Source organism: Pseudoliparis swirei, chromosome 24, assembly GCF_029220125.1.
Source record: "Pseudoliparis swirei isolate HS2019 ecotype Mariana Trench chromosome 24, NWPU_hadal_v1, whole genome shotgun sequence".
Classification (NCBI taxonomy): Eukaryota; Metazoa; Chordata; class Actinopteri; order Perciformes; family Liparidae; genus Pseudoliparis; species Pseudoliparis swirei.
This window is the reverse complement of record NC_079411.1, coordinates 19,002,758-19,017,674: the sequence shown is the minus strand read 5'-3', so window position 1 is coordinate 19,017,674 and position 14,917 is coordinate 19,002,758. Positions and strand designations below refer to the sequence as shown.

General features: G+C 42.1%; 2 protein-coding genes across 2 annotated transcripts; one reads left to right on the top strand and one right to left on the bottom strand.

The window, feature by feature from the left end:
* Positions 1–7,748: 7,748 nt before the first annotated feature.
* Positions 7,749–10,079, bottom strand: mchr1a (melanin-concentrating hormone receptor 1a). Its single transcript, XM_056408888.1, has 2 exons — positions 9,962–10,079; positions 7,749–8,770 (listed from the first exon to the last, which is right to left on the bottom strand). Exons 1-2 carry the CDS (start codon positions 10,077–10,079, stop codon positions 7,749–7,751), a joined length of 1,140 nt encoding a protein of 379 aa, XP_056264863.1.
* Positions 10,080–11,943: 1,864 nt separating this feature from the next.
* LOC130189892 (serine/threonine-protein kinase pim-1-like) lies at positions 11,944–14,474 on the top strand. Its single transcript, XM_056408887.1, has 8 exons — positions 11,944–12,091; positions 12,692–12,844; positions 12,980–13,074; positions 13,182–13,229; positions 13,318–13,536; positions 13,765–13,945; positions 14,089–14,262; positions 14,383–14,474. Exons 1-8 carry the CDS (start codon positions 11,944–11,946, stop codon positions 14,472–14,474), a joined length of 1,110 nt encoding a protein of 369 aa, XP_056264862.1.
* Positions 14,475–14,917: the final 443 nt, after the last annotated feature.

Genomic DNA, 14,917 nt, shown 5'->3' with positions numbered 1-14,917 from the left:
CTACACGCGTTGCTTCTTGGGATAGATCGGTGGCCTCAAACCAGTTCACGTCTGGAGTTCACGCCAAGATGGCGCAGTGCAAGGCGTTCGGTTGTCTAAATAATAAACGGACTCACAAGACTAAAAAGTTATTTTGCGTGCCCAAACCTAGTACAGAGGAAAAGGTGGATGTATCTGGTAAACGTGCGATAGGCCATCAACCTGTACTGGCTGAAAAAAAGAGTAAATATTCAAACGTATACTTGCAAACAATGTATTCTACTGACAAATAAATGTCTTTGGTTAACTAATTTTGTTTTTGTAAATATGTGCGGAGTAGGGTTTTGTATATTTTGAAATTTCACGAGGTGGGGTTCTAATCTGTGGGGTTTTTTCTGGGTGGGTTCTACCCTACACCCCTATGCATGTATAAGGCCTGCAGATGTGTGAATTTTATTTTATTTTTTATACAAATACACTACAAATTGGTACACTGATACTGACTTAATATTGAGAATATGGCAATAAATGTATACAGCTTTTTGCTGTGACAAAACAGCGGATAGCCTATAACAAACAAACTGAGCTATAAAGGTGTACCAAATATAATGTCTTTCCCTCTATCGTGAAACATTCGTAGCGAAGAATTACACAATCTATATGGTCAAAATCAATGGAGATACTGCTAATGCCACGATACACGGGCAGCGGACGCGGCCTTATTCGATATACCGCGGCCTCCATGGTGCGCGGCCTACTGAGACCGCTATATAAAGTATGGGCTTCTTAGTCTATGCTAAAGGATCATCATAATCATGGGCGATAGTATGCAGGCAAATGTTAGGCCTCTCGCTTATGGGAGAATAAAGGTGAATATATTCAGAATATTAGTAATAATCACACCAACTCTGGTGATCGCAAATTAGCCTACATGAAACAACTGGCAAACTTACCGATTTGACAGTTCTCCCTCGGGTGCAGGCCCCGAACATGTCGGCCGATCATTGCATCAATGAAAGACATCTCCAGCGCTGGCTTATGCGCGATGTAGCTATCAAGCTCACGCTTTTGTGTGAAGCAGATGAGGTCTAATGTCACTATATCATCGGACATAAGTTTGTGTTCTTTACAACAAATGCACTCTATGTCTGTTTTTTGTGGCACACATTTCCCACAACTGCACCAAACGTCCGCCGACTTGCGTGCACGGTCCGCACGGTGAAGCATCTGTACCGGCGGTCCTTCGGCATCAACTTCATCAGAATCATCGCTATCGCTGTCACAATTAACTAAATGGGGATAGTCTGCTTTTAATGGTTCATACAAGTATCCAGTTGCTGAATCTGACAATCTTTCATCGTCCATATTTCGCCCGTTTTCTTTATTATTATCAAGTTCTCAGCATTTGTTTGCGAGCGCTCGACGTTGTTTACATTGGTTTCTGAACACATCCGCTGTGGCTGGCTGTCGATCTCTCAACGATGTGACGTCGCACCACCGGCGCCATATTCAAGCACCAGTGCAATGAAGCTTGTCGGAGTTGAGGGACTTTGAACAGCCTAAACTACGTATTGTTATTGAATACTGGACCGTCAGTGCATGAATAACCTTTAGAAACACATTATCTTTTGATCTGGCTACATATTCGCGATCTCAACAGGTACCCTTTAAGCTACTTCGTTCACACCCTGGAGTAGCCCATCTCAGCTAGAGTGGCTTGACGTCTTCCTCTCTATAAAATGTACAATAATCTGAAACATTGAATCCCATTTTGATCGGAAGAAATAGAAAAGTGAACCTCTGTGGAAATCAAAACGAGCAAATGTGTGTTGCCCTTCATGCAGGTAAGAATACACTGCTCTTTAAGGAAGTTAGTGGAGGACAACAAATAATGTTTAAGTTAAATTGAGCAAAAGAGACGCAGGCATATTCTGTCAGCGCTGACATCGCGGTGATGAACCTTGACTACTGTAGTCAACTTCGGCTACTGAAGTCAACCTCGACTCCTGTGAGTCGACCTCGACCACTGGAGTCGACCTTGAATACTAGAGTCGACGTCGAATACTGGAGTCAACCTCGACGACTAGGAAAGAAGATCGGTCGTTGGAAATGTCGACAGACTGACACCCTCTCGGGAAGCTCTGGATGGGTCATATTACAGAAAATGTATGTTGTTTTGTGTATACATTATTAATGTATTTCTTTGATGTTTTAATAATAACATCTACATTCTACACGTATCAATGATATGGTTGTGTCTAAATGGAAGTATTTTCATAAATATGACCTATTTGGCAGCTGTATCTGTGTAAGTGCACACTGTGGTGGAAACAACTACAGGCAATAAGGGGGAACGGTTGAATTGGAGACTATTCATTTAAAATCATCTCTCGATACAACTCTGAAGACGGAGCCAAGGCTGCTGCCCAGCGGAAAGAGATCAGGCTGATTACCCTGGAAGGGCTGGCATGAGGAAAGAAGAGGAGCAGAGGAGATGAAAGAGAGTGTTTTTAATGATGCGTTAAAGAAAATGAACAAGCTCATCAGCGGAGAAGAAAAGAGGCTTTTCCATTGATTTGATTTTACTTTGTGCTGTTATAAAACCATGGTTTCGGTGATCGACGCGTCCCCCTTTTGATGTCGGACGTGCACTTGCAATCATCCTGCGGTCTGACGTCTGGTTCAAATGTAATGAGATAGTTTGAGGGCGGATCAGCCTTTGAGAAACCCAGATAGCCTGATGTCAATTATCTCGTTAATTTAAGCGGGATAATAGGACATTTCGACTTTGTTGAGCCATGTACGAGAAATGCTGCTGGCCTGTGTTCCCTGTGGTTGTCTCCTTTGTGTTGTTCTGTTTATGTTGTAGCCTAAAGTGGATGTTCCACATATGATGGTGTAACAGTGTGGGCCGACAGCGAGTGGTTGTTTACCTGTCTGGGATTCAATGGGTTGACTCAAGGCGGGTGTGATGTGCCTCCACTCTGTGAACTACTTCTACCACCAGCATCCAGCACTGCTGGACTCCACCTTCTGTGCTCCTCTGTATGCAGGCTGCTCCCGGCAGGAGGCTTTTGCCAATGCCCCAGATCTGCTGTGGAGCATATTTTAGAGATTGTTTTAAGAATCCCTAAACTAAGTTTTTAACCTTTAACTGAGACTGATCAGTTAATGTAGAACATTGCACTACAATACAGAAAAACTAAAAGAAAAAAAAGTGTTGTGTGTGCACTATAATAATTGATTAATCTTTCGCAGCTAGATCCTGAAGTCTAGCTTCGGGGAGATTTATAAATATATATACCATTTGGCATACATCTTAATAAAACAAACTTTTCTCCTCAAGCATCGCCAAATACACTAAAACGTAGATTGTTCGCTCGTATCTCTTCATTATATTTCTGATTAAGTTCCTGATACACATACCACTCGGCTCCTGTACGGGCTTGCAAAGAGGACAACTTTTTTAAAGACTTGCTTTTCCGCGGTTAAATGGAGAGGCCAAATATGAATATGAACGTCAGGGGTGTGATTTGAAAATATTATCTAAGAAAAGGGCTCACACTGCTTTTTAAAAATAGTCCAAACAATATATATCTATATTTTTATAGAATTCAATATCATAGTGAAATTCTAATGCAGACGAAAAAAATACAATATTCTTATCACAGTTATACATATTGATTTATTGAAGTTGTCAATGCTCAACAGTATACAGCTTGTTTTCGTCAACGATTAAGAAATTATGTGTAGGATCTATTCAGAGCTTCCTTTGCCCTCTTATAAATACTGTACAAAAATAAGCTACTCTTATAATAACTTCCCAACTTTATTTGCTGGCATAATGTCAGTTTTGAGAGTGTAAAGTGAGTCACAGGCCAGAAATGTGTGAGAGTTTTATACTCAAAGAATAATGTATTTCGTATAACTCTTCCTAAACATATCATTTCCTCATCATCATCAGTCATATTGGGCTGCACGGTGGTGTAGAGGCTAGCACTGTCGCCTCACAGCAAGATGGCTCAATTCCCGGTCGGGGCGGTCCTTCTGTGTGGAGTTTGCATGTTCTCTCCGTGGCAGCGTGGGTTCCCTCCGGGTTCTCTGGCTTCCTCCCACAGTCATTAGTCCACACCCTAATGTGGATGGATCATCAGTCATATTGAAAGTATTTAAGTCGGGCAACATTACCATCGCCACATTTTCAAAATGGCACTCATCTTCACAGCAGTTTTCCATTGTAAGCCTTTTGTGTGAAATTGCTGCAGGACATTGACAATACCCCAAACTAGAACAGCAAATGCATGATATGGATCTTTTTCTATGTATTATTAATTTGAGCATAACCTTGCGAACTCCTGGTGTTACTAATTTGCCAAATTAGTTTGTAAAGAGGGGGAAAAAGTGCTATTTACCAATCTAGATTGAAAGGAAAATGTTCCTCCCTAAAACTGCTTACTACAAGTTCTGTGGAGTATCTTGACTAAAAAGTCATCATGGAGTCGTTGCTGTTGAGTTTGTAAGATGTAGTTTTTGGGTGCCATATAATCCCATTATATCGGAGAAAAGTGCCGACATCTCTATTCGGCAACACTTGGCAATTTAAACCAAAACTATGCTAATAAATAGCACTGCAGGTAAGAGGGAACATGTGTATTTTGAATTTAGGGTGAAATGTCTCTTTAAGAGATAACAAATCAGGTTGAAAGTCATTGCAACACTTGCATTACTTGATGCTAAAGAAAAGAAAAGAAATCACAGGAGACAAGAACCAAAACATGACTACATGATCAAAATCTCAATAACATCTCTGCAAGTGTTGAAACACAAACTCTTTTTCATGCCTCTCTTTCCAGTATTCGTTCATAAATAAGTAACAAGTAACTGCTTGTCAAGCGGCACGGATGCACACAGCGGAAATACGAATCACCTCAGATGTACTACTTGACGCGTGGGATGGGAGTCAAAAAAAGTTGTTATTTCAATTGAAAATTCAGCATGGACAATTATGTTGGGGCGGTGGGGCATGAACATCTTTCTATCTCCGAAATGATCACTCTGTCAGGATGTCGTAGCCAGAGAGAGGACCCAAATGCCGACAACTCTTCCAAAGAAGGATTTAATTATTTAGCTCTAAACAGGTTACACACGACTAACCAATACGACAAACACAAACTAAACGGTACGAAGCCACACTGGGGAATGCGACGAACAGGGTTTAAATACACAGGGAGGTGGAGGTGATTTGACACTGGGGAACGAGACACAGGTGGACACAATGAGGGCGGGGCTAGTAATCACATAGAAGGAAACAATCAGGACCAGGGCAGACAATCACAGGGACAGGAAATGCAGGGAAACAGATGACACAAGGACTTCAAAATAAGACACAAAACAAGAAAGAAACTCCGGATCATGACACACTCAACAAAATCAAGACTCAATGGTGGAACGAGCTCCCCGCCGTTACAGAACAGTAGAAAGACTGCCGTAAACTAAAAACACATTTTATGTAATAATAATGTAATAATAACAATGAGCCATTTGTATAGGGAGCAGGTCCCTTTCCAGAGTCGGCACCGCCATGTTTAACCAAGAACCAAAACATGACTACATGATCAAAATCTCAATAACATCTCTGCAAGCGTTGAAACACAAACTCTTTTTCATGCCTCTCTCTCCAGTATTCGTTCATAAAGAAGTAACAAGTAACTGCTTGTCAAGCGGCACGGATGCACACAGCGGAAATACGAATCACCTCAGATGTACTACTTGACGCGTGTTGAAGGGAGTGTATTTACAATGTGGTGTTTACTCCACCTATAGGATGCAAGCCAAGGCCCGCTGGTATTCAGCTGTTATTTTACAACCTTTTGACCAAAGGATGACACAGTCTGGAGGGAAATGCGCCCTGTTAGTTATAATGGTGATAGGACGAGGTCGCTGTCCGTGGCTGGCATGTCACGACCGCACAGGTTGCAAATGTCTCTTGTTTAACATCAATGTGTCACAACCCAAGCTGCAAGAATCTGATTCACATCAGAATCACATGGCGTCTATGAATTCCAAGTGATTCTCCTCTCCATTTTTGTCCGCTGCCTTTGAATTCAGTCTAGGACCTTGAGTATCGAGAAACCAAGCCTCAAACACAGCCCACTGGCATATATATATATGTATATATAAATGTATATATATACATATATATATATGTGTGTGTGTGTGTGTGTCACGTTCCTTCGAGCAGCAATTGGCACATCTGCTCTTCAGTTGGCATAAAGAGTAAAAATGCAATGATTAAAAGTTAAACAGAATCTGCAATAAAGATCTATCCCTCGAGCATTCAGCCTTCCTGGAATGAGACGAAAGGCACTATTATTAATATAAATGGCACTTCAAAAACAAAAACAAAAAAGAAAAGATTAATTTAAAAAGCAGTTTCGGTGAATTTAGAAGATGTGAACAAAAAATACCTCATGACACATGGAATCAAACCTCCGGCACACACACATACAGGACTGTCTCAGAAAATTAGAATATTGTGATAACGTTCTTTATTTTCTGTAATGCAATTAAAAAAACAAAAATGTCATGCATTCTGGATTCATTACAAATCAACTGAAATATTGCAAGCCTTTTATTCTTTTAATATTGCTGATTATGGCTTACAGCTTAAGAAAACTCTAAAATCCTATCTCATAAAATTTTAATATTTCCTCAGACCAAGTAAAAAAAAGATTTATAACAGCTGAGTGTTTGTCAAGGCTCAGGAAACCCTTGCAGGTGTTTCGACTTAATTAGACAATTCAAGTGATTTGTTTAATACCCTACTAGTATACTTTTTCATGATATTCTAATATTTAGAGATAGGATATTTGAGTTTTCTTAAGCTGTAAGCCATAATCAGCAATAAATCAGAATAAAAGGCTTGCAATATTTCAGTTGATTTGTAATTAATCCAGAATGCATGACATTTTTGTTTTTTTAATTGCATTACAGAAAATAAAGAACTTCATCACAATATTCTAATTTTCTGAGACAGTCCTGTATATATATATATACACATATATATGTATGTTTCCTGACGTTTTCGAAAGGAGGATGGATTGTTACAGGATTGTTAAACACGTGATATGTTCAACTGAACAAAAAGGTGTAATTGAGTGTTTATATGTGAAAACTCCATTACATTTACAGTCCATTTTGAATTGAAGTGTTCAGTACATCGGCCAATTTGACTTCACTGTGAGCTTCCCGTTTTTGAAAATGTGTGTTTTCTATTTTGCAGATGTAAAGGAGTAAACTGAACAGGGTAAGCCCCGTAGCAGATCGGTATGTAAATGAGTGCTGCAGCACTTTGCGTGATTATAAACGATGAGAAACAACAATTTAATGCAGGTGAAAAAAGTATTTTCAGTAAAATGTTAGATTGGAGTTGATGTGCAGACTGTTCAGAAACAATGTGTTCTTGTGCTAATGTCCAATCTACAGTGCTTTGTCAGGTTTTCATCATGTTTGTCTCTCGTTGATTGTAATGTGTGTCGTGATGTACCCACGGATACAAATAAAGTAATAATAATAATGGATTCCATTTGTAAGGCAAGAATCTCAGAGTGCCACAGAGCCGGTAGTTAAAACTATAATAAAAAAGGAATATTTGAAACAAGTCATAAAAGTCAACTAAAAGCCTTTCTGAATGAAAAGGTTATTAGGCCAATCTGTAAAGTAACCTGAACCTGAAGTGATGCATGGTGAGACGTTATTTAGATTCCTATTCACTGGGGGGCCATGTTGGGTGGCATCATCTCCCCAGATGCTGGCTCCAGCCGAGCCCCCTCCGGTACCAGTCTCACACTCACGCTGCCCCCGTGTGTGGTGCTCGGGTTCACGCGGAACTTTCTATTGACCGGGCGCACAGCCCTGAGAAACAGCCTCTTGAAGGTCTGATTGAGGACGATGTAGAGGAACGGGTTGATGCAGCTGTTCGCGTATCCCATGCTGATGGCTATGTTGTAGGCGTAGGAGAACGCTTGGCTCGGCTTCTGCACCCCGAGGTGGACCAGCTGGAGGATGTAGTAAGGGGCCCAGCAGATGAAGAAGGCCAGGCAGATGGCCACTGCCATCCGGGTCACCTTCCTGGTGCGCACCCTCAAACTGCGCGGCGGCAGCGGCGCCACGCTGGTGGACATGTGCTGGAGGATCTTGAAGAACACCAGGCAGATGACGGCCAGAGGTATGGCGAACGCCAGGAAGAACTGGTAGAGCGTGAACCAGTATATGTCAGTGACGGTGTCGGGCAGAAGGAGGGCGCAGGCCACCAGGCCGTCTGAGAGAGGCATCAGGCCTGCGTACATCCACACGGGGATGATGGTGAGCAACGACAGGCCCCACACCAGGCCGATGACCAGCGCGGCCACGCAGGGCGTCCGGATGTAGTTGAAGCGGATGGGATGGACCGTGGCCACGTAGCGGTCGAGGGTCATCGCAGTGAGGATGTACGTGCTGACGATCTGGCTGTTGGAGTCGAGCGCCGTGATGACGGTGCACATGGCGGCTCCGAAGTGCCAGGTGCCGTTGCCCAGCAGCTGGTGGATGAGGAACGGCATCCCGAGGAGGAACAGGAGATCGACGATGGACAGATTCAAGATGAAGATGTCCGGAACGGTTTGCTTGGCGCGGCACTTGGTCTTCTTCATGATGGTGAAGATGACAATGCAGTTCCCCATGATACCCAGGAAGCAGATGATGCCGAAGATGACGGGGAGGATGGCACTGCAGTGGAGGGCCCCGTCTGCAGCTCGAGACGAGAAAAGGGGACGGAGCAGCAGTTGAATATCAAGCAAATGCACAAAATGATGTTAGTCGTGTTAAATCACGGCGTATGATATTGATGCTTCGTTAATGTGGATTATGTCGCAATGTTACATGAAACAAAGAGCAAGAGCAGCAGAGTATTACATCAACAATTCTGGTTTGTCTGGGGAATATTATGTGGGTTTATCCATCATCTGATACCACAATTGATGGCACATTTAAATAATCTTGATTATAGGCTGCTTTATAATATCAGGTTGAACATGATTGATTACTGGTGAGTGTGTGGGTGTGTGTGTGTGTGTGTGTGCGCGCGCGCATGCGTGTTCGGGATCTTTAAGCACAGTGCAGAGCAAAGACATGCGGATGAGGGCTGAAGTCCATTGTGTTTTTAGTTACATTTGTAATCATGTTAGAGTAACAGACCATATCCATACTATAAATATGCAATAAGTATATTTTAAACAAGTCACATAAATGTGTAAAAGAAAGCTTATGATGATCCACTCATCATAATGTTTACATCAATCAATAAAAAATTATATAGCGATTCAATTTGTGACAGAAGATACAAAACATGATACATGGCGATGCAAAATGAAAATGAAAAAAAGATAAAATACTTCATTGTATCGTTGTTTTAATTACTTGTTGATTGCAGTAACGGCACTCATTGCTTTTATTGTTTGTTTTTTTTGAAATTTTTAATGCATAGCTTTTAGGATTTTTTAAATTATGTGTTGTAAAGCGTCTTTGAGAATTATGAAAAGCGCTATAGAAATGTTATGTATTATTATTATGATCAAAGTGTGTGTGTGTGTGTGTGTGTGTGTGGATTCATGTATAACACCGACGCGCTGGTTGCCCAACCTACCTGTTGTTGTTGTTGTTGTTGTTGTTGTTGAATTAAAGTATCCGAAGAAAAAAATGGAACCGTTTGAGGAATCCATCGGCAATCCAAAGTGTATCCAAGTTTAAAAACACAATTTTTGTAAAATATCACCAAGTGCGTGCAGGAAAATTCACCTGTGGCAGCCTACAAACAAAATGACCCACTCCCCCCTTAACTAATAAAGGGTGAGTCCAAATATCATATCGTTTATAGTCATCAAATTATTTAAGACGCCAGCTGATTTTCTCCGCTGACCAGCGCGCTCTGTCGGTCAGTGGTGACCAAGCCGCCCTCGGGAAGCGGCTGAGGAGGCTGCGAGAGCATCTCCAGCTGTGACGCTCTCAGCGGACTGAGTCAAGCTCAGCACTCCGATCAGAATGACCCGCAGCCGATCTGACATTATCCGAGAGAGTGTGTGTGCGCGAGCGTTTGTGTGATGCGTTAAAGTGCGTCCCCGGAGTCGTTTGATCAAAATGTATTATTATTATTTTTTTTTAAAGGCAAGGTCGACGGGAATGTGGTTGTGCCATAAAGCAAATATAGAAATCAATGAGCGCGCGACCTTAGGTTTTGAGCTGTGCGTTGCGGGGTTTGAATAACTGTGTGATGCGCGCCAAGAGTGCAAATCAAGAAGACGCTTGTTTGTGTGTTCTCCCGCATTGGACGACGCCTTCACGTGTCCTCTCCTCGACAGGCAGGAGCCACGCTCGTTTGTGGGGCTTTCGAGGAGCAGACAATGAGCAACAGGTGTTCCCACTTAGAGACTAATTAATCCAAGACTCACAAATTCATGTCAGGTTTGGACCGGGTCCGTGTACGGTCCGTGTATACGCGTGTGTTCGTTTGTTTTTGTTTCATTCAATTATAGTACTAATAGTTACTACAGGCAGTTTAATATTCATGTATATGTAGCAATAATCACATTTTCAATTAATTGTTGTATTGTTTAATGCAACACAGTTCATAATATAGATTATTTAATGTAATGTGTCTGTGCAGAGTTGTTGCTGTTATCATATTTATATGTCCACCTCATTCTGCTGTTTCTTGAGGGAACACCGCAGAGCCTGTGTGAGGGGCAGAGTAAAGGGTTCACCTTTATACCACATGGCAGTATACCTTTATGTGCACCATACATTTAGGACTGAGTATGTGACAATGACATTCAAGAGGCAATAAATATTGAACATTGAAAAATAAAGACAGTTGTTGTTTTTTCCTATTAAGCAGCCTAGTGGACCTCTCTTCAGTTCGCACCCAGCCACAGCACCACCTGTGCTTCATTACTTGTGAATATTGTATTTTAAGATGACTTTAAAAAATAAAGGAACAACTTGTGTCCATTTACACAAATCAATTTCGTGATTATTTCACAGACTGCCGTGAGACTGGGTCGTAATTTATTAGTGGAACTACGAAATCATTGGCAGGAACATGTATTTCATCATACACACGCACATGCATGAACCACAAATGTCAATCACATGGTGGCGCTGGATAAAAGTGAGGTGATGGCCCAAAGTCAGGAGGATGGATTATCTAAACACTGGGGGATCTGCACCAAATGTCATGGTAACCCATGCAACAGTTACGCAATATTTAAATCTGGAACAAAGTGGTGGCTTGACCAAAAATAATTTCATTTATTTTGTATTGCCCCAAAATTGACCATATTGACCACAAATTACAAATTTGCCTCAGAGGGCTTTACAATCTGGTCACGTATAATAATAATACACAAACATAATTTTGTATGTCTTCTTTAAAATGTTTGACTAAATCAATATGAATCTTTCATAAAAACAACCAAAGGACATTTTAATAGGAGACAAGTCAGCCAGATGACTGAGAGTCAACACATGACTACTTTGCATATTCCGGAACACTTCACTGTGAACCCCTGATAGAATGTTCCATGGTGTTCCATGTTCTATTCACCACAGCTTATTCACCTCGTATTGATTCAAAGCCTTGGACCAACACACCGGTTGCTCTTAAGTTATCGTGTAAGAGACTTCTTAGCATTAGAAATGGACAAAGACTCTGCAAAGCAGACACAGACTAGCGGTGACCTCAGCAGAGGTCATGGTGAGTAGGAAACCCAGAGTTAGGACCTCCAGAAAGACCTCTGCTTCCTGTGATATGAGTCTGGACTGCACGATTAGAAATAAGGACACTTTTATACAGTTAGTGACAAGACTTAACAACTAATTGACTATTTCTAATTTCTAGAGCGACAAAAGTCATCTATTGTAGAGATTGACATGACATGGGGCAGGAAGGCCAGTAGGACCCTCATCCTAAACAAAAAGCTCTCTGAAAGGGAAAAGGTCGACAATCTGAGTAATAAACCCCCAGAAGGAGAGGGACCACTGGAGGAGAAAAGTAGAAGACTTTCTTCAACAGACAAAGGTAAGCTGCATGAAACTGTTGGGAGTGTGTCCCATCACAGGGTTCAGACAGTGGTGGAAGAGGTTCTCAGATCTGCCACAGAAATGTCCATTAAAACTCGGATGTTGGTTTATTGATCTATATTGACTTGACCACAAAGAACATTTATTCTTGCTTCCCTCTAATGGTACTTCTTGATGCAGATTGTTTTAGTTTATTAAAGATCTGTAACTGGGATTTTTTATCTCAGATGAACAGAGGAATATAATTGTTGGTGCTCACAGCATTAACAATTGACATTTAAACATTGAACACACTCTCGGACTATTTCTTTGGTAGAAGGTTGGTCCAGGAGAAACTGACTACAGTGAGGCTTGTAGATTATCCAGAGTAACAAGGAGCCTGTTTTTGGAAAGAGATGTTGCTGTTAAATGTTTCAGTGCTGTGTATCGTATTGGGCTGGAGACAAAACTACCCTCATCGATAGATACCACAGAGGACAATAACCAATGTTACTTTTCTTCGTCCATTTCCTCATTTAGTGTGGAGGATTTGTATTGGCCATGTTGGTGCCTGTGACTGTCAAGCTGATGTTCTGCTGTTTTTTTTCTTCATCTGTAGAAAGCTGCAATGCATCTGTGGCGGAAGTGACAGTCGGGAAGAGGAATGCCAGCACCGACGGCGACGGAGCAAACACAGAACAGAAAGGGATCCTGGACCTGAACCACACCAAACGGGAGATCCCACAGGATTTGTCGGCAGATGCCCTGAGAGGTCAGTCGATAGTGATGAATGTAGGGTTTGACCTCATGGAAGTGCAAAATTAGGATTTATTTTAAGTGTAACATAGAAAAGATTCATATTTCAACATATAGCTTCCAATGAGAAAACATGTGTTTCTCTGTTCAGCTGAATTTGAGGCAAAATATCAGCAACAGGATCTGCTGGGTGAAGGAGGATGTGGATGTGTGTATGCTGGCTATTGCAGAAAAGATAATCTGCCTGTAAGTATTACACACATATTCTTTTATTCATACAGACATGCACATCTACACAAACACACTTCATATGGCCAGGGAGGGCTGACAACAATCTTGTTTGTGTCTCGTAGGTTGCCATCAAACGCATACCAGAGGCCAACATCCTCTGCAAACACGTGGTGAGTTGTCTTCAACTTTCTCTTCCTGGATGTTTTACGGCTGAATCGTGGTTCTCTCTCATCCTTTAATTATGTTGTGATGTTTCAGGACGATGCTGGGAGGCAGCTCTCCGTGGAGGTCGCCGTCATGCTGAGACTGCAGGAGGAAACACGTGGATCAGTGGGGGCTTATGCACCCGTGTCCCTACTGGACTGGTACGATCTAGGCCAGGAGCTCATCCTGGTGCTGGAGAGACCGATCCCTGCCGTCGACCTATTTCACTACGTCGAAGGCAACGGAGGCTCCTTACCAGAGGAGGAGGCCAAGGTAAGCAGCTGGAGGGTCCTTCTGCGTTTTGAACTTTTTACAGGAACTGCGAGGCTACTTATGGGATTTATTTAGCAATTGAGGGTTTATTTTCCTAGTTTTTGGCCATTGTTTCTATTGATTATGATTATAGAAACTGCAGTAGTAGTCAGCTCAGTCAGAGGCATGAACTCATGTCAACCCCTCCCCTCCTCTCCGATCCCTCATCTCTCTCCATTTGTGTGTCAGATCATTCTTAAACAGCTGGTGGATGCAGCAGTTGACCTCCAGGAGAAAAACATTTTTCACCGGGACATTAAGGTGGAAAATATATTAATCGAGACCGGCTTGGACGTTCCACGCGTTCGCCTTATTGATTTTGGACTGAGCCGCTTCGTCAAGAAAGGGGCCGTGTACCGCCAATACTACGGTAAGACCGAGGTCTACCTTTACTGCTGCTCTTCACCCACCTGTGACTTTTACCTTGAAACAAAGCTCCTCGCTGTCTTATATGTCTTGGTTGATACACGTCTGTATGCTCAATATGTGTTGACACACGTCTGTATGCTCCAGGTACCACTGCCCACGTTCCTCCAGAGTGGTACAGCCGTGGCCAATACAGTGCCGGACCCACCACGGTGTGGCAGATGGGGGTGGTCCTGTTTGAAACGCTCCAAACTGATCAATATTTCGAGACCAGCAAATTCATGAAAAAGTTGCTGACAATCAGCGAGACGCTGTCCGAAAGTAAGAAGAAGAATATACTGGCAAAGATGTCGGCGGACACAGATCTGTTCATTTTAGTTTCCCCGCTCCGATGGATCATTGGAGCTCACCCTCACATTTCTTCTCCTTCGCTTTCTCCAGATTGCCAGAATTTCTTGCGAGCGTGTTCCACTGAAGACCCCAAACAGCGTCCTACCCTGACACAGATCAGGCTTCACCCATGGCTAAACTAAACGCACACACACACACACACATTAAATCTATCAAGCCATCCAATCCCAAACTAGTCATGTAATTATTAAAGATGCTCTCCCTTTGACTCTTTGACTTATGCTACTCCCTCTGTGAAAGGAAGCAGAACTCCTGGTCGACATTGTTAAGGACGCCACCATCATGCACAGCCTTTCTGCAGCATATGGTTATGCTACACTTGCACATCCAGTTAGTAATAGGAATTATTATTATTACAGTTTTTTTCAATCGCTAACAAGCGCTTACCCATACTTCAGATACTTTTTCTAAACTCTTAACACAGACTCACACCTACAAAGCACAATTGGCCAAATGGATAATTTTCTTCTCAAAAGCACATTTTGTTAAATATATACTAACTCTTCATTTCAAAATAGAACACATCTTTCTCTGCAGACACTAACTTTACCAAAACACTGAAAAT

Excerpts from the sequence above, each read along its gene's own strand:
- LOC130189892 (XM_056408887.1), top strand. The coding sequence starts at position 11,944 with ATGACATGGGGCAGGAAGGCCAGTAGGACCCTCATCCTAAACAAAAAG. Across the intron at positions 13,230-13,317 it reads ACATCCTCTGCAAACACGTG|GACGATGCTGGGAGGCAGCT; the intron begins GTGAGTTGTCTT and ends GTGATGTTTCAG. Across the intron at positions 14,263-14,382 it reads CAGCGAGACGCTGTCCGAAA|ATTGCCAGAATTTCTTGCGA; the intron begins GTAAGAAGAAGA and ends CGCTTTCTCCAG.
- mchr1a (XM_056408888.1), bottom strand. The coding sequence starts at position 10,079 with ATGTCAGATCGGCTGCGGGTCATTCTGATCGGAGTGCTGAGCTTGACT. Across the intron at positions 8,771-9,961 it reads CGCTTCCCGAGGGCGGCTTG|CTGCAGACGGGGCCCTCCAC; the intron begins GTCACCACTGAC and ends TCTCGTCTCGAG.